The sequence below is a fragment of the Phaenicophaeus curvirostris genome, chromosome 16, assembly GCF_032191515.1.
Source record: "Phaenicophaeus curvirostris isolate KB17595 chromosome 16, BPBGC_Pcur_1.0, whole genome shotgun sequence".
Taxonomy (NCBI): domain Eukaryota; kingdom Metazoa; phylum Chordata; class Aves; order Cuculiformes; family Cuculidae; genus Phaenicophaeus; species Phaenicophaeus curvirostris.
The window spans coordinates 2358731-2383597 of record NC_091407.1 but is presented as its reverse complement, the minus strand read 5'-3'; the positions used below and the strand labels follow the sequence as shown (position 1 = coordinate 2383597).

The 24867-nt window shown below is 40.3% G+C and overlaps 3 protein-coding genes across 4 annotated transcripts in view; 1 reads left to right on the top strand and 2 right to left on the bottom strand.

Moving 5' to 3' along the window:
* Positions 1-1233: 1233 nt before the first annotated feature.
* Positions 1234-10534, bottom strand: LOC138727640 (acyl-coenzyme A synthetase ACSM4, mitochondrial-like). Its single transcript, XM_069870298.1, has 14 exons — positions 9991-10534; positions 8917-9175; positions 7853-8063; positions 7244-7451; positions 6733-6876; positions 6197-6353; positions 5500-5579; positions 4597-4720; positions 4148-4228; positions 3937-4038; positions 3437-3564; positions 3120-3219; positions 2830-2949; positions 1234-2013 (listed from the first exon to the last, which is right to left on the bottom strand). The coding sequence occupies exons 2-14, from the start codon at positions 9115-9117 to the stop codon at positions 1927-1929; spliced, it is 1743 nt and encodes a 580-aa protein (XP_069726399.1). The 5' UTR covers positions 9118-9175; positions 9991-10534; the 3' UTR covers positions 1234-1926.
* Positions 10535-10621: 87 nt separating this feature from the next.
* Positions 10622-24404, bottom strand: LOC138727637 (acyl-coenzyme A synthetase ACSM3, mitochondrial-like). Of its 2 annotated transcripts, none has more exons than XM_069870291.1 (14): positions 24283-24404; positions 18466-18731; positions 18005-18215; positions 17027-17234; positions 16064-16207; positions 15784-15940; positions 15364-15443; positions 14363-14486; positions 13562-13642; positions 13319-13420; positions 12393-12520; positions 12175-12274; positions 11415-11534; positions 10622-10935 (listed from the first exon to the last, which is right to left on the bottom strand). In XM_069870291.1, exons 2-14 carry the CDS (start codon positions 18664-18666, stop codon positions 10849-10851), a joined length of 1743 nt encoding a protein of 580 aa, XP_069726392.1. In that variant the 5' UTR covers positions 18667-18731; positions 24283-24404; the 3' UTR covers positions 10622-10848. The 2 variants fall into 2 exon arrangements, with proteins under 2 accessions (XP_069726392.1, XP_069726391.1); XM_069870290.1 differs by lacking the exon at positions 24283-24404 and adding an exon at positions 23999-24230.
* The window catches only part of PDILT (protein disulfide isomerase like, testis expressed), a 20811-nt gene continuing 16938 nt past the window's right edge, over positions 20995-24867 (top strand). The window contains exon 1 of the mRNA XM_069870292.1: positions 20995-21433. Within this exon, the coding sequence (XP_069726393.1) occupies positions 21235-21433 (199 nt within the window). The 5' untranslated portion in view covers positions 20995-21234. The remainder of the gene's footprint in view (positions 21434-24867) is intronic.

Below are 24867 nucleotides of genomic sequence, written 5' to 3'. Positions count from 1 at the left end.
AGGTCAGCAAGGCAAGGGATCGCCACAGTTACAGGTCTAGCACAAATTATTCTAATAAGCCACAGTAGAATTTAGAGAGTCAAGAGTCAGAATCCCACCCGAATTAGTGGTAAAACTCTTGTCTTCAGTGTGGTAGTTTCATTCAGGCTTTTTTTTTTTTTTTCATTTTAGGCTCTGAGCTTTCCCAACTTTGAGTTTAGTTGCTTGGTTTTAGGCAATTGTTTTTGATGAAGGGGGTGGGGGAAAATCGACCTCCCAGTCCTTGGGCATTATTGGAGTTTAACTGCCTGAACAGCAAAGCTGCAGAGACAAGGACAGATTCCAGGGGCTCTGAATCCCAGTTTGTACTCTTGCTCATAATTCAATTTTTTGCATACTTTTTGTTGTTTTGTCCACTTTTTGGTATTTTTAAGTGCTAGAAGATGTAGACCCCCGGAAGGCCCAGGAGTATACAGCTTTTAAAAACTGAACTGAGTACAGAAAAGAGCTTGACGCAGCAACAAGCCACATACCCAAAGAAGAAACTAATGATTAGTCTTATAATCATGTAATCTAATGCTCCTGGAAACCTTAGGAGGGAAATAGCAAAAAGTGTTCTGAAATCTCTGTGAAGTACTAAGGAGCATTACAAAAAATGAAGCTATTGTCAAAAAGGAATGAAGTAAACATTGTGTTTATTGACAATTCCTTTCATTATAACAGTTAGTAGAACAGAAATTGTTTCATTGACATAAGCAAAATACTTAGTCTCAAGAAACACAATATCATACTTTTTCAAAATCTGAATTCTCCAAATCTCACTTCACTGCTGCTGTAGACACAGAAATCCAGGCAGTGAGATGCAGCTGTAGAAGACCCTCTTTCCTGGCTAAAGATCCTGTTGCTCTCAAGCAATTTCTGCTTATTTAATGAACAGAAGAGGAGTTCAAGGCTGGAGATGTTTTTGTCAAATAATGAAAATTCCTGTCAGAAAATGAAGTTTTCTTTGAGTGCAACAATTGAAAAAAACCTGAGGATTAACAGCTAAGAACTGATAAAGCCTTAAAGTTTGGCCCACTACTGCATGTGCAACTGAAAGAAGTAAGAGCGTACGCTACAACACAAGCTGCTTCACAAAGCTAAGAGCTAAATGTTAAACAGAGATGTGATTATCCAAACCAAATCAAGAGAGGTTTTGCACTGGTTTCGCCTCTAAGTTGCTGCTGAATTAGCAAACATTGACTGTGGAAAAGAACCATGGTCTGTTCTACAAATTGGGTCACCTGCCCAACAGCAAACTTTGTTTTAAAGACCATCAGAAGTGATACAGGAATTTTGTCCATCGCGTGTGAAGATCAAAATAGAGGGTGAGCAACGAAGCCACTTCTGTATGAGAAGGTATTTGCGGATAAAGCACGGGAGAAGCTAGCACTGCTCGTCATCAAATCATATATCAAACTAGAAAGGTTTATGAAGGTCATATGGTGGTATCAACAAAGAGGAGTCTTTCCATCTTCAGTAAATGACAGGAAGGCTGCATTCAGTTTAAACATGCTGCATTTAAGGACAGAGCATTTGAACCACTCAAATCCATGCCTGCCTTTTCTGCAGCTTGGAGCTAGACAAGATACCAGCAATCTCTCTTCATTGACCTTGGATGCTATCCAGAAGATATGGGTCACTAGCCAAATTCTGATGAGCCTGTGGACATTTAGGACTAGAATGGAGTTCTATGGTTTTCTCCCTTTCGGAGCAGTGCTTCAGGAACAGAAACCATGGTTCTGACATTAGAAGCTTTGCAAGCAGGTGTAAACATCATAGCTTGGTGATATCTACAGTTTTTGATGCTCAGGCATTTAACAAAATTAGATCAGAAAAGGGCAGTTGTATTAGAAATTCCTATAGTCTTAATGGAACAAAACAAGTTCTGTTAAATTCCAAACAATGCTACACCCTTCCCCACTCTTTGTTTCTTAATTCATTCCTCTTGATCTTCCCAGTGACTGTCTTTGGCAGCTCTTGGACAAATTCCACCTAAATAAAAAAAGACAGAGAACAATGTAGCATGTTCTACAGAGCTTGTGTTCCAAGACTGGCTTTCAGCATAAGTGGAAAATAAAAGGGACTCACATCAGTAAGACCTGCTTGCCTAAAGGATCAAGTCCACGCCAATTCACAGCAGCACATTGTGCCACTTGTAAAGCAATTTCTTTGGCTGCCTAGATGGCCAAGTATCTGTGTAGTTGCTTTCCAGCTAACCAAACCGAGTACTGTAGCAGAAGGACAAATACCTAAATGGTATCAGAGTTCACGGATGAGCAACAAAAGGGATGTTATCAGGATAAAAATAAGGACATCTTTAATGGCCCTTAGTTCCTGTGAGTTTTGCACATGTAAAGCACTGCTAGTAGCTCTTCCCCTGTACTGTTGTGATTACTGAGAAACACCAGGTGCATCGTCCTGGGCTTTCCTCCTATTTATGAACAGTGAGGACCAGTGGAAAAAAACTTATTTAGATTCAGTGAGATCCTACCCTAAAGTCACCAGAGTGTCCTTGGTTGAGGTTAAACACAAAAAGGAGAATTTGATTATGATCTTGACTTAGAATATGCAGATGTAACTATGATATCATACAAAGCCTAGAATTTTTCAAGAGGTTTAATCAAACACTTTACACAAATGAAAATCAATCTAAACTAATGCTATTTAGGAAAGATTTTCTGGAGCCAGTGCTCTAGCTGGATCATTATGATTGTCTCTTTCAGGTGAATCATGAAAATCCAAATTGTAATTCTCCTGGGGCTAATGGAAGGGTGCCCTGGTTTGAAGTTTCTCTTCAGAAGCATTTACCTTTCTAGGGTATTTATACGGAGCAGTTGTTTTCTTGACGTGCTCCTGCAAGTCACAGGTTAAGCTCTCCAAGTCACTGGATGAAAACGTGGGGGACAGGACCACAAAAGCTTTCACAACCTGTAAGGTAAGGTCAATAAAAGTGGCCTGACACCAGCTATTTTTAAGATTATCCATGATGACATGACTGCCTTAGATCTGTACATCACTCAGTAAGGTAGGAAATTCTTTAGATAGTTATATATTTAAACAAAAATATTGCTTCCCCCACCCCTGTTCAGCATCATTACCTCTCCTCTGAGAGGATCAGGGCTGCTGACAACAGCTGTTTCTGCTACTGCTGGGTGCTCTATCAGGGCACTCTCTACTTCAAATGGCCCAATGCGGTATCTAGGTAAGGAAAGGAAAATGTAGGATTTGGTTTCATGAGCTGGAAAACCAATACCAAATATTTTTATACTTACTTTATAAAAGTAAATATTCCTAAGTCAAAAGGCAAATACATTCATCACAGGCCTATCATATCAGAAACTAACACACACACAACTAACACACAACACGTAAGATTCTACAATGGTAGATCTAGAAAGGAAGCATGCAGACTAACCCTGAAGAAATTATGATGTCATCATCTCTCCCAAAAAACCGAAAATATCCATCTTCATCCATAGTCCCTTTGTCTCCAGTGACATAAAAATCCCCACGTTCACTTTCTGCGGTTTTCTTCGGGTTATCCTCAAAGTGATTTACAAACAGCACTTCAGAGTTTGAGCATGCTTTAGCTATAAATTATGCTATAATGCACATAATATTAAATGCACTGGAACTTAATTTTTCAGTCAAGGATGTTCAAGAATTGTACTGATATTGCTATAAGATAAAATAGGTTTAAAACCAAAAACATTTTGGTTATTTAAACAAAAAAACCTAACTCAATCTTGAGCAAAATCTTCTCTTCCCTTCTCTAACATCCAACAATCCAAGCAAACAAATTACTGTGGTAATAAATAATAAATTTGTGAAAAATATCCAGCCTTTTGAACTACTATGCAATTGGAGAGACTTAGAGGAGACTGGTGGTGGTGAGCAATAAATTAAAGTCCTTACTACATATTCAGAGAATAAACCAAGTGGTCTTGTAGGTTTGCTTCGAACAGCAATTTCCCCCTGTTGTCCTGGAGGCAGAATATTAGCTTTTTTGTCTATGACCTAGAATGAAAAACAACATGTAGTTTTGTTCAATAGGGAAAAAGATCCCAAACCGAAACCCAACCAACCAGAAACCACTATGAAAGAAACTAAAGAGCAGCCAACAAACCTGCACATCAAAAAGGGGAGCTGCCTTCCCCATTGATCCAGGTTTAATCTTCATTCCTTTAGAAACACAGCAGATTATTCCCTGTAAAAATCAAAACAAAGTTTTGCAATAGAAAACTTTTATATCTACATTCAATTCATTAAATGTACTTTCTAGAATAATTCCAAAGTAAGGAATTAAGATTCATAAGATGGTATCTGTCAGTGCTCCATGGGACAGATAAACAAAATCAAGAAACTCCCTGAAAGAATCCTTTTCCATTATTTGCAAAGAATTCACTGCCCCTGCCTACCAGTCTTGTTCCTTTGATTCAGACTCTGTCCTCTTGCCTGTTCCTGTCACTTGGGATTTGCTTAAGGACCTTTATGGAAATATTAGAGCACATCTGCTCTCAACAACATCATAAGGCAAAAAGGAATTACAAAGATTTAATAGAATATTGACCCTACCGCTTCAGTCTGGCCATACACTTCATGGATGTCCAGCCCAGTCTCTCTTTTCCACTGCTCCATAACTTCTGGGTTGAGCGGCTCCCCTCCGCTCACGCAGTGCTTGAGCTTCATGAATTTATACCTTCGCAGACAGTTAGAAAAAAAAAAGAGGGGGACCACTTAAATCTATTGAGCAAGACAAGGAGCATGCAACTATAAACAAATAACACCAGAGAGCTATTTAATTGGAGAGTTAGTCCCATGAAGTGAGAAAATCAGAGGACTGCTGATCCTTCAGCTCCTGCTAAAGCCAGGATATCAATCTGCTCAACACTGTACATATGAGTAGTAGTAGTCAGAGTTAAACGCACATGAAAAATACAGTAAAATTTTTGTTGGAAGTCAGTTGGGATTTAAGGCCACACCTATAACCAGCCACAGAGCAACTTGCTGAGCCAGGGCCTCGAATGCAAACTCTCTGCAACAGCCCAAGTGAGAAAGGGCAAGACAGGGGAAAGAACAGGGTCAGGCAGAGGATGATGGTGGAGCAGGGGAGGCCGTACAACTGCCACAACGAGTCACAGCTATGTTGATACTGCCCTTGGCCCTTCCCAGAGTACGGACAATTAATGTGGTAATTGAAAATTATGATAAAGAATTTGACAGGTGCTCAGCTTCATATCCTCAGGCATTTGGTGACAAGTTAGTAGTGAAAAGTCTCAAATTCCCGAGGGAAAACAGCAAGTTTCTCTGTGTCTGATCATAAAACTCAGCAAACCCCATAAATTTTGTGTGATGGTCTTGTTATGAAGGATATTTTAAACTAAATTACTACTCTATTTTGGGTCAAGCTTCTATCTGGGAGATCACTAGAGTTTATTTAGGGTAAATTAAACAGTAATAAATAATTTCTTGAGGTACCTGGAGAGATCATTTTGCACGAGCATGCGGAACAATGTTGGAGCACCAACCAGCACATCAATGGGGAATCTGCAGAGAGTCTAGTGAGTTAAACAAGATGAAGCTCAGACAAAAAAATGCCTCGTGAGTGTACAGTGAACAGGTGGTATAGGTGAAAAATGTAGGTCTCCTTTCTCTGTAAAAGCACCGTACACTCCGTTGGGTAAGAAAACCTCCTATAGTTGGCATAATATGCAGAGATTAGAGATTCAGAGTATATTTGATAGGACAAAATCCCATGCTAACATGTCTACAAGACACCCAGACTGCACAGCCTGAAACACAGGCAGGATAAGCCTCTCTCTGTTCACCTTCTAGTGAGGTTTTCACTTTCATCTTGGCCAGTGTAGGCAGAGAAATGCTTTGGTTTCACCTGATATTACTTCCACAGTCACTAGAAAAAAAGGCAAGCAATTACTGCTGGTTTTGGATGATTTCCATTCATGTGCTCACCAGCTATGAGCAAACCGTATAAATGAACCACAGGTTTGGCTTCTTCTGCGTACACAAAATATGTAAACAGGGGCTTTAGACAATAGATAGAGCATCTGAAACACAACTATGGATACCACCCTCATAAAATGTACAGATGCTGTTAAAAATTATTTTTTTTGTGCCTTTTCTGAAGATTAACACAATGCCATGAGTTTTTCCTTACATTTAGAATGTCTGCTGATTCAATCCGTGATAGCCTGTGTATAAAGATGCATGATCCAAAAACCCAGGGATCAAAAACAGATGCCAGTGCACCTAGTATCCATCCTGTGTCTGCTGTGCTCCATATCACATCTGAGGGAGTCAAGTCCAACCAGTACCTAATACACCAGAAAAAATGAAAAAAAAGATAATGAAACTTTTTTGCTTTAAAAAACCCAGAAACAAATCACAATCACCTACATGTCACAAAGATTTTGCATCCCAAATAGCATGGTAACTCAGTTCTTTGTGCTAAAGTAATCCCAGTTGATGGCTGACCTGTGAACCACTCTAAAGAAAAGGGCAAGAGATATTAATTGAAAAATGGAAATGCTGAGGTGATCCCACTGCCCTAGAAATCTGCTGGAGTTTCTAGGGCAATTTCAGAGGGAGAAGGACTGGGGTTGTACATTGGTGTTTCTTATTCAGCAATTTTTAATCAGTTCTACTATGCAACTTCAATTATCCCATGCTCAAGTAGGTTCAAAACTCTCATACCTTTCACTTAAAAGGGGTCTGAATCCCAGACTTCCCTGGGAATGTTCAGCCATCTTTGGAAAACCCGTGGTTCCACTGGTAAAGAAGATACTCATCGAGTCTTGAATCCTTGTTTTGATGCAGGAATGATCAGCAGATTGGTTTCTTTAAAACAGAGAATACATTCAATGGTTACTTTACACAGGGTTCAGAAGGTAACGAAGTATGTTGCAGAGCTCCTGCCCCAAACAAGCTTCACGAAGCTTTTCGCTAAGTTAGGCTAAAGTAATGTGGAGTTACACTTTCCTCAAAGACAGACTTCCCCTTAAGAAGAAAAGGACAGAAACTTCCCAGAACACCATCACTGTTATTAAACAACTCTGATGGGGATCAGCAATCAAGCACCACGCTTAACACCTTAATGTTGGCATTTGAAGGGTACCTGTAGTCGATGAAAACTTGTAAATGAGCCCTTGCGGACAACAGGTCTGCTTTCACCATCACGACTGCAGCGTCCCTAACTCATACTCACTTGTACAGGTCAGTGAAGTTCAGCCATCCCTCCCTACTGCCTTTGGACACCATCAGCTTGGTTTTCAGAAACGGACACTCAGGTGCCACTGAGTCCACGGCAGGAGCCAGCGTGTCATCGGTAATGATGCACTTGGCCTTGGATGCCTGAAGTCGATATAATATGTCTTTGGGTGATAATAGGGATATTCCTGGAATTAAGACAATTCCTAGAAGAGCAATAAAGTTAGCTTGGGATGACATTTTTTACATCTGATTCTTTTCTAAGAATCTAAACTATTAACTCTTTCCAAACTGACTTCTGATATTAATTTGCCCTGTCGTTCCCAAGCTAAACTGTTCTAGTAGAGTAATGTAGTTGCTTGTGCTCTCCTATAAAAGAATGAAATGTGGACCTGCCTGGTAGCTTCCATGGCTTTTCCCTGCCTTCTGTCATCTCCATGCCTGCTGTACAGGTCCCCTGTTCTACAGCAGCTCATACAAATTCTGCAGGACTGCCTGCTTAATTGGTAACTAGGCCACTCACTAGATTATTACATTACTTTTCCTTCTTGATCCTCTCAACCAATTGCATTAAGCAGTTTTACCAGTCTCAGATATGCACACTCACCTACTCGCATGCAAGCCACATTCACCAGCCACCACTCTGGGATTCGTGGCAGGATCACAACAATTCTGTCCCCCTTTTGCAGTCCACACACTTTAGTCAGCAAATTGGCCACTTTCCGTGACAGGAACCCCAGCTCCTCAAAGCTCCACTTCACTTCTTCTCCTTTTCCATCTATCCACCAAAAGGCAGGGTTTGATGATCTCTTTCCAGCCTATGAAACACAGGGATTTAAAACCAAAACATTTTCTTCTGAAAGACCATGAAATCACAATGCAGAAATATCTGCAAATTACGGAAGGATTGAGTACTTCACAACTGTCATATCAGCTATTATTTTTCCCTTGTCCTTAATGGACTGAAATTTGCTATGGACCAAGCTGAGATATCCCCAATAAATTCTCCTCTTCTGATCCTGAAATGTTTACGAGACTAAACACCTCCAGACCCAAGTCCTAGTCTGGATCTTATTTCTGTTTAAGCCTTATGCCAAGCACTAACACTCGTCAAGATAACAAATACTGTGAAATACTTCACATAACACACCTGATACTCTGGACACAGTTGTGGAATACTATGAAATGGAAGCAGTAAAGGCAGAGAACAAAATAAAACAACAGGACAGTGTGGTATCTCAGGATTCTTTCTAGCCTGATTGCTCATGAAGAGGGGACTTAGGTGGTCTCAACTACAGTCTGTCTGGACAAATGCAGAAATTCACTTTGGAGGAATGTAATTAAACATTTGTGAGAGAATTCTCCCTGGTATACAATGTTATTCTTACATTACCTGTACTTTTATGATGTGACTTACTAACATTCTGGCATGCAGAAGGAATAAGCACAGCCATTTGAGGTTAAATCAAAATCAAAAGGGACTTACCATCGATTTTTCTACCCACATCAGGAACACCAAGGGCTAGAGATGCTTCAAATAAAGCAAGAAACAGATTTTGTATAATGTCCTAATGTAAATCGGTTTTGGCAATTGATTTTTTTCATTAAAAGAAAATGACCCTTATTTCAAATGAATTATAGTACCTCATCTGCACAACAAAAGATACTTGCCTTCTCAATCTCAGACCATTTGTCCAGTACATCACTCGCAAAGTTAAAGTACTGTGGAATTTCCTGTTCGCCCTGCCTGACGGACTCGTACTGTGAATATAAATCAGCAGCAAGCAGCCTGGGGTGTCCATGGAAAGTCCTATTAGGAGGCTTCAGAGTCCATAAGGATTTTAGAGTCTGTAATTTAAATGACAACTTCATGGCAGAAAAGAACGTGTGTCGATGCTGTAGAAAATTAACACAATTGTTGCTATGAATCCTGCAACAACAACAACAAAAAGATAAAGATTATTATTATGAAGATTATTTAACACAGAACAAAACCTGACTGGTGTCTGGAAGAGCTCACAGAGCAGGAGCTAACAGAATCCTGGAAGCCTATGATGATTCTAAAACTTGGGTCCATCTATTGATTTTCCTTTTTCAACCACTAAACACAAGTTACTAAACTCATTTCAAGGTTAGGGGAGTGCCTGCTGAAATACAGGTTAATTTTCCTTTCTGTTCTTACAAAGGATGAGGCTATCCACAAACAAGGCACAAAATTATAGGTAAGATCTTGATTAAATTCTTTTCCTTGTGGAATATCTGTGGCCTGAGCAAAGCTGCCAAGTTTCGTCCTTTGTCCCAGGTTTTTAAGTTCATTTTGTATTTGCTTACCTCTTGTCTTCAACCGTAACCTCTTATCCTTACATCTCGGATCCACAGATCTCAGGTTTGGTCAAATTTTATTCCCCAAGAAAAAGTAACTTCTTGAGCAGTAGAATTATTTCCTTACTCCTTAGCAGGAGATGTTAAAATAACATTTAATCTGCCTTTTAGGTGAATGAACTCAAATACCTAGGACTTGCACAACTCAATTGTTTCAGTGATATCTGCAGCATAAAAAAAAAAAAAAATCTGGATTTTCCCCCCAGAACAGATACATTGTCAAAGTCACCGTAATTCACAGTGTCCTCCACGCTAAGCGGAGATTGTGGAAGAGAAATACTGACCAGCATAAATAATCCTATAGGACATAACTTCTTCTCAATGATTAGCAACAGTAGTTATTCAAATAAGTGTTTTCCTGACCTGTTTGCTGTGGGCGGTATGGATCGAGAGCTGGCTGGGGTAGATCCTCTTCACTGGCTCATTCAGCTTTGGCAACACGCGTTTCCCAAATGAGGCACTGTAAAGATCAGCCTTTATCTGGAGATGTGAAACCTGGACACACTGTCGAAAAGGATTTGAGGTGAAGCCCTTTCCACTTTACCACTTGCCTTTTTTGAAGTAATGAGAACAGAAAATAGCAAAAAACAGACCAGGCAGCACAATTCTTTCTATGGATTGACCTTTTTCTTGTAATCATTTACACCATTGTTAACTGTGCATCATTTGCACCTTAACCTAAAGCACTTTGTATCTTCTCTTTCCTCCCATTTTAACCATTTCAGCAGAACGCAAATTCATCAAGATGAAGAAAAATAGGTAAAGAATACTTCTTTCTCCTTCCATTCAGAAAGAATTTGGGAATGTTACAGTGAGAGTTATTGAAGGGAGTATATCACTTAATTGCTGATACCCACTACAAGTCAAAGATAATTTTTATTAATTTATCTTTTATTTGTAATTATCAAAATGCTGTTGTTAGACATTTTTTTTTGTAAAGAAGCTGCAGTTTACACTGATTTCAGTAATAAGAAAACCTTTGTAAGCTCCTGGATCTATACCTTCTTACTCCTTGTCCTCATTTTTCGGAAAATTTGTATGTCGATGGCAAGAGTGGTTCTAATACCACACATCTTCACACTATACAACTGTTCTTTCTTTTTTTTTTTTTTCATAGCTTGTTCTTCCAGGAGTTCTCTGAGTGCTCTGGGTCATGATCACATGCAAAGTGTGTTGTGCTGTGGCTGATAGATATTTTCTCTTCTCAATTCCCAGCTCATCTTATGCTTTTCCCCACTCTTTGTTCCTTAGAGCCTTTCTCTGGATTTTCCCAGTAGCCGTCTTCGGCAGGGCCTGAACAAATTCCATCTGAAAGGCAAAATTTCTCACTTTTAGCCAAAAACATTCTGATTAATCTCCCAGATGCAAGGAAAGGCACATTTTTATTATGGCTGGGGTAAAAAGATGGGAAGCTGCACAGCCTGGGGCTGGGGCAGAGAAATTCCTTTAGTACACAGCTTAGCTGACTGCAGCCAAAGTCAGGAATTGGTGAGAGCTGAATGACTTGTCTGAGTCGCTGTGAACCCTCTAGCATTTCATGAAAGGAAGACTGGACTCTGGTTGAGATAAGTTACGTTACCATTTCCTCCCTTCGGGTCCTTTCTAGCACGTACAGTGAACCCAAGGATACAGCTGCAGTAGATCCTGTAATTTACAGGTTGGGTTCCATTATTTAATCCCACTATGTTTGGAGCGTTTGTCAGGATGCAGTTGAAAAAAAGTTGAGGTGTGACAAAACCTGTTCCATTTTTGACACAATTAAGACCTGGTTTTTGTGGTGCACTTACCTTCCTTGGATACTTGTAAGGTGCAGTCACTTTCTTGACATGTTGTTGAAGCTCATGAGTTAGTTTTTCTTGATCATGTGATACAAAAGCAGGTGTTAAAACAACGAAGGCTTTGACTACCTGTGCCACAAAAGTTGAGGGCCTGTGTTAGCTTCCAGACATGGGAATGAAGGGATACATCTATTGTTAAAACTGAGCATCAACATTCAGAAATGCAAAAGTTTAATTTTTGTCTTTAATTTCCCTTTTGATTGGCTATTTTGTACAGAATGCAACATTATGAAGGACACATGATGCAGCACAGGACCTTTTGCTATTTTTCTGCTTCTTTTCTGTTCTTAAATTTATACACTGCTAAACTTTCAAAAAGTTGTAGAACAGAAAACAAGACAGCTGGAAATCTCACCCTGGGGCTTAAAGAAATGTTCCACAGTTGAAATATATAAAAAGAAAAATTAAACACCCTGGATATCACTGCCACCATGTGCTTAGTGACAAAAAGAGAAATAATCCAAATTCCATTTCTTATACAAAAAGAAGCCACAATAAATCTGAAGAGCCGAACATTTTTTTTTCTACATCAAACCCTGCAAACGGGGAAATAATTCTGAAGTTTTAAGAATTGTTTGGTTTTAAATTTTTTTAACCCATTTTAACTCCAAAAATCTGCAACATATTCCAAGGACACTTAGTACATGTAAGGGAATTGAGGCTTAGAATAAAGTGTATTCCTTCCTATATATTTTTTTTCCTTTTTTACCTCTCCTCGAATTGGATCAGGACTGCTGACAACAGCCGACTCTAAGACCGCAGGGTGTTGTATTAATGCACTTTCAACTTCGAACGGGCCAATACGATACCTAGGAGAAAATGCAGATATGGCAGCTGCAGCAAACTAGCCATTCAATTGGTCTTTCCAGATTGAATTTTGCAGTAAAACAGAAAAGCATTAACAGGCAAAAAAAGCAACTGACTTACCCAGAAGAATTAATTATATCATCAGCTCTTCCAACAAACCAGACATATCCTTCTTCATCCATAATCCCTCTGTCCCCAGTGACATAAAAATTTCCACATATAGAGGCAGCAGTTTTTTCTGGATTATCCTGACAACAATCAAACACTTAAAAAAAATGCATCTGATTGTTAGCAAAATGAAATGCATTTAATTTGCACTGGTGCTAAAAAGTATCAAGACAATTTTTTAAGTTGTTCTCAAAATGAGTACGTTCAATATTATTTTATGCCTTCAATTAAAAAAAAACAGCACTACAATGATTAGCAGGTCTGTGATGGAAATACACGAGAGGTAGAAAAAGGCATTTCTGTATATAAAGATTCATATTCTAGAGAAAAAATGGTGTGCTGTATCAAAATGCTCAACAATCACAGCAAATTACTATAATGCATAAACCTCTCTTCAGATAAATGATTTATCATTGCGGGGGTTACCATAATAACCTGTCAATGGAAACTTTTCATCCCTAACCTTTAAGACCAAAACACAAATGAGGTGACCTATGGGAAAAACCTCATTACCTACATCGATCTAGCAGGTCTAGATCACACAGGAAAACACCTTGACAACAGAAGACATAATGAATAATTGAAGTAATAGTAATGAAGCAAATTAAGTTTTTTTATCACATAATGAGGAATTACTTTGTGCAAGTTGTTATTTGTGGATGCTACAAATATCCAAATATTATAGGGGTTCAGATGAGGATTAAACACATAAATAGGTTCCCCAAAGTTTATTCAACATGACAGTTCAAAAGCAATGGAGAATACGTCTGTCTGATTCTAGTGTTTTCCTAAGTATGTACTATAACTCAGCATCCTGGTGGGGCAATGCAACTTTGCTCTGAGTCTCAGCAGACACAGACAGACCAACTCAGACCTACCAGGTACTCGGAGAACATACAGAATGGTCGCTCCGGTTGAACTCGGACAGCAATGTTGCCTTCTTCCCCTCTAGGCAGAATAGCCCCATGTTCATCTATGATCTGCAGAAAGGACATAGCATTATCGCTTTAATTAGCTCAGTGAAATGCCTGCGAGAGCACAGTGCAGGACAGAGAAGGGACATTTCCCTTACTCACATACCCACAACTGCAGCTGAGCTCAGATGTGACATATCCACATACCTGCACATCATAAGGGGGAACAGCTTTTCCCAAAGAGCCAGGTTTAATTTTCATTCCTTTCATATTGGCACATATTGTCACCTGCATAACAGATATTTTTTAAAATTTGTGCAACATCTTGTAGACTTTATTATTTTTTCGTACCAGGCATGTCACTTCTGCATGACTGTCACCAGAAGGGCTGATCAGTACTAAAAACTGCAGTTCTCCAGCACATCAGAGAGAGGCTCAGAAGCATTTCACATCAGCCTTGTGGAACAAGGTTGCTTGTGCTCAGTCAGAATCAGTGCATTCTTCTGCAAACACTTGAATGTGCAAGACAGCAGATGTGAAAATGTTACAGATCTTGTTTCAGCACTAGGATAATTAATTTTGGACCATATCAGGGGTAAGAGGAGAGAATGCCTGAAATTTGACTCTTAATAGCTTCGTTAACGTTCACTTACAGAGAAGTCTGGGATGTGAACAGATTTAATATTTTTCATTATAACCTCAGAGAGGCCAAATTGATACCCAGAGCAAATCTTTTTTTTTTTTGTTTTAGTTTTGCCTTTTAAGTAAAGATGACAAAGGGATCTATCACAAGTTATTTGATCAGAGATAACCTCTGGCATGGTTTTTGGCAGGGACTGAACTCTGTAGTCATAGTATTTCCACTAAGCATTAAAATATGCAGCTAACTGACTTTGGAACAATATTATCATAATTCTATATAGCCTTTCCATTGATTTATCAAGCGCATTGTGCCTCTAGTATCATTACCTTTGAAAGGGTATACTGCGAGAATTAATGCAAACGTACTGTTTCAGTCTGGCCGTAACCTTCGTAGATATCAATCCCTGTCTGGATTTTCCACTTCGCCATCACTTCAGGATTGAGGGGTTCCCCTCCAGACACACAGTGTTTCAGGCTCGTGAACTTGTAGCTTGAGAGGAACAGCAAATGAAATAATTTTCTTAACTTCGGAAAAGAGCAATAAGTGGTCTTAACTGGGGCTCCCTCATTTTCCAAAGAAGAACGCTTAAAAAGTCACAAGCTACTTTGGAAGTGACAAAAATCATCCTGTTATACAGTCCTGGGTCAGACTTCTAGATTGCTTGTTTTACCACTGAGCATAATGTGGTTTATCTTTGTTACTAGAAGTAGGTTGTTTTTTACTGGACAAAAGAGTGAGCAAAGGTGTTTTCTTAGAAGATCAGATGTTCATGGAAAGCTGAGTCATGTGCCAACACTCAAGATCAAATAAGAATTTTCTAGAGCAAAAGTAAGGCTGAATGGGACACAGAGCTTGTTGAAGCAGGGTTGGCTTTTGTCAGGCTGGAAGATCAAAATGAGAATAAGTACCTTGCTGAAGATGTGAAAACTCCTTACAAATCACACTGAGTGCTTCTCATAAGCTCAGTAATTTACAGTGTAACAAACTGGTGGAGACAGCTGCCAAATAACTCTCAGCATTGCGAGTTCTCCAGCTGCTCACTTCATTCTCAAGTATATGGGAACAGGTCCACTGTACTCCAGTAATTCCCTGATCCAATTCTGCCTGAAACCTTGAATTAAATTAACTGCAAATCATAAATTCAGAGGAAGTGACAGCTTTAAAAAATCTTGTTTCCTTTGTGCTGTCTTTTCAAAGGCCCATTCCTGAAGCCTGAATGACCCAAGGTGAGACTAGTTATTCTCATATTTCAGAACAGAACTTTCTTTTCTGAGAGCAAGTTTTACTAATTTTGTTTAATTGAAAAACAAAAAAGCAACATAAGGAATGAAACATCCAGACCCGATCCAGCATTATATCCCAGTACCTGCTCAAATCGTGTTGGACCAGCATTCGGTAGGCAGTGGGAGCAGTGCAAAACACAGTGATGGGGTACCTCGACAGAGTCTAGAAAAACAGAAATTTATTTTCATGAAAAGAAAATGCAGTGATGGGCCCAACCTTGTAGATGTGCAGGTGACTAACAACTCATGTGCTCAAATGCAATAAAAACCAAGAAACACAACATGCATTCAACGCAGAGACAGACTGTGGATTAGTGACTATGAATCCTGACTCCGAAGAGGCTGTACCAGTCAGTCTTACTGCTGTAGAAAATATAGTGCTTTCTGTCCAACAAAAATGCTTGCTGCTACAGAGCAATGGGTACTCACGCACTGAAACCAGCTTGTTTGCTTCATTTATGCTAAATGGAAATAAATTTCACAGTATAAAATTTTACACTCACCTCTGCAATAACTGCTGGTTTAAACTGTGGCAAATTGTGTACAAAGACACATGATCCACAGATCCATGGTGCAAAAACACTGCTCCAAGCTGACTTTACCCAACCAGTATCAGAGGTATTCCACATTACATCTGAAGGAGTCAAGTTCATCCAGTGCCTGATGATAAAGCAAAGGCAGAAAAAAACCTGCTGCATTTACTTGAGTTTTTATAGTCACAGTTTCAACTTAATTGTGATCATGTCACTTAATCAGGACACTGAGAGAAACTGCAAGATGTACCTGCCACTAGTTGCAAATCCGATGCCATAACTGCTGTGCGAATGCAACACCATTTTTGGAGAACCTGTACTTCCACTAGTAAAATAGATCAGCATTGGGTCTTGACTCCTTGTCTTGACACATTCATGGTCAGCAGATGTTACCCTTCAGAAGAAATAGTATCTGACAGTCACAACATGTAGTTTTCCATGATGGAAACAGTATTTTTAAGGTTTTGGTGATAAGTGGGAAGACACCCCCAAACCATATGATCTTACTAAATAAATAGATTGCATCAGGTATCACAGGTAGAAGAGCACAATTCAGTAGTTGCAAAGATGCGAGCACCTACAGCATATTCCAGTGACTCTCATTGTGCAAGGGCACTCAAGGTACTTGTTATACAGAACAGAAGGCAGATGCCAAAAAATCTTCTGCCTCAACACATACAGTCCCCCAGTCTGAGGTCAATAGGCTCCATTCAGGCTATTTTTCCAGATAAGGTAGTCTTAGGCATATATTATACCATTCATGTTCAAGAGAATGATGAACAATTCAGATTGTCTGGGCTAGATAGTCAAGAGAAGAAATAACTGATGCCATGTAAGCTGAGCACCAAAATGCTGGCAAAGGGTATTTTCTCATTGAATTCAAGGGGCAGCAGGCTGGGCTCTAGAAGTCAGGACCAAACCACCTGCAAGATTAGTACTCTATGTGCTTGTCTTGTGACCATAGTAAAAGCAGAGAACTTTGAATAGCTGGCAGGCTGCTGGGTGAGGAAAAGCTGAAAGACCTGAATACAGTCCCCAAAAGTGAGTTGGAGGAATTTGTACTTAATGCAGCAATTACAGTGAGCTGGCAGAGGGATGCAAAAATGCAAATAACTTGCATTTTGGAAATGAATCCCCAAACTCAGCAATGCCATCTGACTGGTACAGCTCCCTTTGCCTCACAGAGATGAAGGTAAAACAGCTGGATACTCACGCAAAGAGTTCTTTGAGGTTCAGCCACCCATCTCTGCTCCCTTTGGCTACAATTAACTTGCTCCTCAGAAACTGGCAGTCAGATGTGACAGATTCCACTGCAGGTGCCAGCGTGTCATTGGTAATGATGCACTTGGCCTTTGAAGCCTGGAGTCGGTATAAGATGTCTTTAGCTGTTAATTGGGATGTTCCTGGAATAAAGACAATTCCTGGGAAAAAAGCAACAAACAATTTAGAAAACTGACAATTTCTCTTTGTTGTGTTCACAGGACATGACCCCAGTCACAGAAAAGCTTAGCTACTTGCCGAAAACTTATTCTTTGAGAAACAGGAGTTAAGCGTAACTCATATTTGAAGGCAGAGCCTGGGTGAATTTGTGGCCTAAGAATGACTCGAGCTCATGGGGCTCTAAAAGACCACAAATTCTGCCGCGTGGGTGTTGAGTTTTCTGTCATCCACATTAAAGGTACCTAGATCACAGGGAAGATCTCAATTTAGGGAGGTTTTGTAACTCAAATGGGTCAAACTCTCCCTAGGAATTTGCAAAACTGTAACAGCAGAATAAACCCCCATTGTATTGAATTATAAACTAGCCTAGTCATATCATAGAATCATAGAATAACCAGGCTGGAAGAGACCCACCGGATCACTGAGTCCAGCCATTCCTATCAAAATATAACTTACTGCATTAGAATTGTCCGCACTACTAATGTATCCGGTCCAATCTGGCTTTAGTTTGTAACCATCTAATCCTCGCTGGCTTCAACCGAGGATGCCTTTGAACTGGACTGTGCCTGTCCAGTATATAGTACAAAGTTGCTCTGGTTCCTGTGTGGGTGTTGCAATTCTCCTACGCAGAAGCTGAATTGTAGAAGGCACAGCAGCGTATTGTCTACCACATTTTTAAAAAACTTAATTCTGCATATTTTTTGTATCTTTATTTTCTTTTTTCTTCTAAGAGATCTGTAAGGTTACTCACCTGTTCGCATGCAGGCTACATTCAGTAGCCACCATTCAGGAACACGGGGCAGAACTGCTATAACTCTGTCTCCTCTCTGCAAACCACATGTCTCAGAAAGTATATTGGCTGCTTTCCTAGACAGAAATCCCAGCTCTTCAAAGCTCCATTTCACCTCCTCTCCTTTATCATTTACCCACCAAAAAGCTGGAGTTGCTGGTCGTTTTCCATCCTAGAACACAACATAAGATGTTAAAATAAGATTACAAACCTTAAGAAGTTTAACTTCAATCCAAAATAATTCCAGACTAAGCAAGTCATCCCTGGCAACTAGTCTCTTAAAGTCATACCTATTTTTCTTACAAAGAAAATAAAATAGGGCATTCTACTCTGCAGCTAATACTGTCCAGTATCCATCCACAAAACTTATCTGTATCTCCAGAGATTGTTCCAATATCTATGAAGTAAAAGAAAAATACTACCTTTTCCAGTTTTGACCATTCATCCAAGACATCACTTGCAAAATTGAAATATTCCGGTTGTTCCTTTTTACACTGGTTTATAGAGTCATAATGTGAAATAATCTGAGATGCAAGAAGCCTGTTGCACCCATAGAATAACCTGCAAGGTGACCTGAGAATCTGCAGACACTGAGGAATCCATGATTTAATAAATATTCTCATGATAAATGATGTTTTATCGGCGAGTAGGGAAAAAAATCAGATGCACACCTACAGGAATCACTCACCTGAAATGAAAGAAAATACATTTAAAAACAGCCAGGTCTTGGACATTGTCTCATTTGTGATGTTTGATAAATTAATGCAAATCAGCTTGAATAAATAGGTTGCTTGTGTGCCTCCTCATTTTTTCCTCATTATCTCCTATGTTTCTTAGCGCAAGTGTTCCTTCTTTCCTGGCAAAGAGATTGTGCACTGTTTTTTCCACTATAATCTTTGTCCTCTACTTTGTCAGCTGATAAATAAATGTTGTATCTCATCTCTAAACTTTCGCTTGTCAGTCTTTTTCTATCTCTTGATTCCTGTAAATTTAATAGTTTACTTTGCCTGCTTACAGAAAGAAAATGACACTAGTTAGGAAATTTTTTGAAGACATGTTTTAGTCACTTTGATTTAAACCAGTCTCTCTAATTACGCGATGTCTTAAATATACACTAGATGGCGATTCACACTGAATTTACACACCAATAAAAGCGATGAATCTCTGATCTCCTTGTGAGTTCTAGTCTCATTGAAGACGTGGAATAAAACCAAAATAAACAGTAGGGAAGCAAAGATGAAATGCCAAAGACTTCCATTTGCTTTGCACTTCAGCTGAAGCGTGCAGCGTTGAAAAAGATAGACGTTATAAGACAAATCTGCAAAGAAAATTCCAGCATATCCAGTTTCTCCTACTCTTTCCCACACAACATACAGGTACACGTGGAAGAGACAGAATGGATGATACTGCAGTTATTTAAAGGCCAGCCTTGGAAGTGAAGAAAACTCTTTACTCACAGATGTAGAATCTTCTGATAAACTTGTTTTGAGTGTAATAAAGTCCTTAAGAATCTACCCATCACATTAAACCTAAGGGAATCTTTCCCTTAATTAAATGAAGTCAGCTTTGCTTTTAAACATTTCTGTGCCATGACCTTCTCCTTATTTAGTGGCCAACAGCACACACCTAACCCACAAGGATACTAGGATGTTACTTTACCTTTGCATTACGTATTACAAGTATAGAGGTAGTGACAGCTTGAAGTGTTTGATGCCAATAAACAACAGCATCTGACATCACTGTAAAAATCGCTGTATTTGTGAGGGAAAACAGAGAATTGCAAGTGGAAGTGCTCATGCGTGAGGCATGTGTCAATGGCTCTCAACCACACAATTTCAGGGTATGAGCTGTAACAAAGCAGAAGCCCCAGGAATGGTATGTTTCCTGCTGACTGGGCTGTGACTCCTGCAGAAGGCAGATTTTCCATTCCTCTCAAGTTATAAAGCACAAAATGAATGAGCCAGAACTAGTTAGCATCGATGAAGAAATGTGCAGATATATGACCTAATCTGCTGTACGCCTAAAAGAAAACACTGTACTCCACTGGTCTTAATTTTCTGTTTAGTTCCGCTAAATCTAACTCCTTTCCTCACTGCAAATCTGCCCTGGCAGGACTGACTGCTGTATGATCCTCTTTTTGCTGCAGTTTTCTTCCAGGATATAGACCCAGTAGTCCTCAAGTCAGCTCTGTCCTCATCTGTGCCAAAGAAACAACCACAAGGATGCCCGCTCCTCTAGATCAGCTACAGCGTTGGATGTACAGTTCAGAAATTGCAGCACAGTTTAAGGGCTAAAGTGTTTCTGCTACAATTGCAGACCGGCAGGTATTTACAGAAGCAACCGTTTCTTAGCAAATGATGCTTTAATCTTTTTGTAAGATATTTCTCAAAACGTTCTGAAAAGACTGGCTACAGAGGCCTCATAGTTCACAGCTGATCGCTACCCTGAGGATGAAACAGTACATTTTGTCCCTTCAGTTTACTGTATAGGTATTAGCTGCATGAAATTGTTTTACTGCTGAAAGCCAATGGCAAAAATCTTCTGGTTTATCTGACAAAGTAGAATCTTAATTAAGCTACAATTTGGCACTTAAGCAGAGATGGGAGCCTCACAGGCAAGGCACTAAGGAAACACAGACAGTAAAATTCTATATGCAAAGCAATGAGAGTGTTCCCCTGACTTCCGCAGGCTCTGAATCGTGTCCGTTAACAAGTAGCTCCGCTAGAGCAACAGGCATCCAAATGTTAAGCCGAGGAGCAGCCCTCAAATACTGCCCCAGGTACCTCACTGGTGGTTTTGCCTGCAGCTCTGTGCTGTGTAATGGTGACGAGAGCAGGCTGGCTAATTAGAGAAATGCACTATGACTTGCCTGGTGCTTCTGCAGGCGAGTATTTCCTCCTGTGCTCTCTCAGCCTCCCACAAAGGTTCTGCTTTTTTACAGAAACAGTAAACCTACCTTCCCAACAGATACTTCATTTTCCTCAAACGCTGCTAAGGATTGGGAAGTAATTAACTACATTAATCTTCCTGTGGAAAGGTGCAATTGGCTCCACTGGTGGTTGACTCCGTTATCAGCCTTATCAGCCTCTCAGTTTGGCTGGTACAGCAGCAGCCATTTGGGCAGCAGATCCTGCTGCCTGGGGCTCTCTTGCTTCTTTCTTTCGCAGTAAACTGGGTAAAGGCAGGACAAGATGAAGACACATCAGTTTTTCCTTCTGTCATCGTTGTTTCTCACAGGCTTCCTGGCAGCAGGCATCATAAGCCCAAATGAAACAAAGGCAAAGAAAGCCAAACTTCCCAAAATAAAAAAGGAGAACAACGTACTCCTGCTGAAAAAAAGCAACTTTGACAGAGCACTGGAGGAAACGAAGTATCTGCTGGTGGAGTTCTGTGAGTACGGGTTTCCTCTGCCTTTTACCCTGATGGCTCTGCAGAGCGCGGCTGATTCTGGGACACGCGGGTTTCACAGTTGCTTTGTACTCCTGTAGTCCTTGTTTGGTTTGGGTTTCTCCATAAATATTTCTGACCATAAATACAGTACTTTATTCCTTTTTGGGGTGGTTAAATACCAGCCTGCTGCAAAAGGCAGATACTGTAAGATGGATCCTCACACACTGCGCCAAATTGGCATTCTCTGCTTCCACTGCCTAATTTTCAAAGTATGTGTTTCACAGCAGTGATAAGCAAACTCTAGGTATTAAAAACCCAAACCAAACCAGAGAGGGCTTTCTCCCTCTTACATTTTCATCAGCGCTTCGTATGAGGCTTTTGCTGGATGGCATCTCTCCTCTGTGAGTGTTTGGGCTTCAGGGAATGTCTTTTTACAACATTTTAGTATCTGTAACTGGATTATATTAGTCTTCCCCTGAAATTAGCCCTTGATTAAGCGGAGGCCGGTTTGTGGGTTTTCTGTTAGGCTCACGTGTATTCCTCATGGTGAAGAAACTAGTGAGGCCTTTGGAATAACTGACTTGTCAGGTCTGGTCATCTGAGCCTTATAGGAAGGAAATAGCAAAAGCCAAAAGGTATATTCTTGGGGTGTTACCCATCTAAAAGTTCAGATGCTGCATAATTCTCTGCCCCGCAAACACAGGGCTGTATTTCCTAGCAGCTCGCTAGTAGCAGAAAATCTGCATAAGATAACAAAAATCTTTGTCTCTGCTGCTTGGGCTTGACCTTGCTCCACTGTGCTATCACTCACTGAGCTCAGTGCACACACCTACTCTGCCTTAAATTATATGAACACCTTGCAAACTAGCACTCCTCTGGAGGGAGGCATTAGAGATAGGCACAAACTCAAAAACCCAATCTATTCCACATTTGGAAGCGAAATTTGAAATTAAGGCTATATCCTAACTTGTGGAAGCTGCTAACAACACCACCAAGTAGCAGTGTTAGTGTAGGTCTATCTGAAACAAAAACATTGTATATTTCCAACAGTAAAATCTAAAATACACTCGCAGATTAATGAAACTAAAAATATGTTTGGATCATACCAAACATTTCATTAATCCTGAAACAATGTTATGAAACTTTATAAATATTTTTAAAATAGTCAGAATGATCCCATTAGAAATTTCTTTAAAACTTAACATATGTTTAAACACTGCTGAAAGTGTTGAAGTTCAGCAAGATTTTCTTTTTTAATTGTGGAGGGTCTAATGCTATTTGCCAAATTTAGTCTGCAGCTGTGAACTGTTTTGATCTCTCTGAAGATGCATTATTTTGGTGAAAAATGTTATCAGAAATATCTTAGTCAAGCTCTATCCTCAGCTTTATAAGAGCTAATTCAAAGCACAGAATCTAAATGTTCAGGTCTCAGAAGAGTTTGCAGCCAGAAGTCCTTAGTACTGGCAGAGCTGATATTTAACAATGAGATATTGAAACACACTTCAGGATATCAACATAATACTGAATGGAAAGCTGATGTGAAAGGTTTCATAAAGAGACAAGAGACGAAGAAAGAATTGTTAAGAATACAGCAGTCCAGGGAGCTGGGCACTCAAAGAACATGGAAGATCTAAATCAGAATTTCTTGCCTCTCCTTCAGAGAAGGGTCTTGGACCTCTATCTCTCTGATATCCCACCACCTTCACAACTGGCTTTCTTCGGAAGGAAAGGACAAACACACTCTTCCATCCCATGCCGCATCTCCAAAAAAATTCAAAGATGAAACACCACTCCCACACTTTGCTCTAGTGATTCTCACTGCCCTCTGGTTTGGCTTCAAGGTCACCATGTCTATCTGAAAGGCTTACTTATGGATTTTTCCCTCCCCATTCTTCTCCCAAACCATAGAGGCATCTACAGTTCCTGCAGAGAACTATGAAATCACTCATGATGACGACGAGCTCCACAGCCCAGATACATCATCTGGAAATCACCAGCCTTGGTCTCAATAGCTCTCTTTGAAGATGTGCCACTAAACAGCTTCTGGGGCAGTGGAAAACCATCCTGCAGCAAGGTGCTGCCCTGGGATGTAGGGAACCCGAGTCCACAACGCTGAACCACCTAGTTCATTTGCCATAATCATTTGCACTGCTACAGCACCAACAGGCTAAAGCTAGGACGTGCAAATGCACCTGCACAGAGAGGCCATAAAGCCCTAACAAACAAGCTATCTAAAAAAACAGTCTATGTGAACATGGAAATATTCAGGGTACTTAGATAAGGAGAAGCAAAGTAATATTCCCCAGATCACACAGGATATCTGTGGGGCTGCCAGGAACTAGCTCTAGAATGAATGCGGGACCCGAGACCCTTCTCTTCACCCATTCTCAACCATGGAGACACAGAGAATGAGAGGGAATCCCATGCTTCCCAGAAAATGGGATTTGTTCTGTTGCTGTACCAACACAGGGAAAAGATCCATTCAACGCTCTAGGACCTGCCTTAGGGCTATCTATTCTAAGAAAACCCCAGTGCTTTCCCTGTTGCGTCCCATTATCTACTTACCAGTCCTCAATATTTATCAGGAGAGCCTTGTTTTGATGTCTTGTGCTCCCAAGTCCTTCTAATGCCCTTCAGTTCCACCTTCACTGTGTCCCACGTCTGCCTTCTTTCAGGCAAGGTTTGCTGTGAAATCATAGATTGACTTTCTGCCAAGCTGTATCAGGCTACCCTGGCAAACTGAGCAAAGTACACAGGGCAAGTACAGAGCACGGAAACAAAGTACAGACTTTCTTTCATCCAGCTTTCTTCCACCTTAGTTCCAAGTGCCTTGTGCCACAAGAAAGCACCTGAAGGGGCAGCTTGAGGTGAGGAAGGACACAGGAACAGAAGATCCAGCTTCTCTTTGGTTTTTGGGAAAGACCTGGAGAGCAATGTCTGAAAATACCATTGAGCAGCACAAAGCAACGTGCTTACTTTCCTCTGGCCACAAGCCCTTCTGCCTACCCAGTTAAATTACATGCTCTGTATGCACTAGGGACATCTGATCTCAGAGCTCACACGATAGGGCTCCGCTGCTGTAGTCTGTGGCATCTCCCTATATATATTAAAATTCCCTAAATACCACTTAAATGCCTATGAACACAGGGTGCATGGAGCACTTGCCACCAGCAGAAGGCAGATCTTACACCAGCATTGCCTGCGTGGATGAGTTTTACAGTTTACACTATACCTTAGAAACAAAACCACAAAATCCCAAGCACTCTGACAAAAATCATCACCGCAGGGCGGATAAACTGTACACTTACAAGCACAAACACTACAAGCCCTGCTGCGTGCCACAGCGAAACAGTAACCAGTTGGAGTTGTGTTTGTTCTCCCAAGGACAGCAACTGCCTGAGAGCAGCGAACTGCCTCATTACAGTAAAACGCAT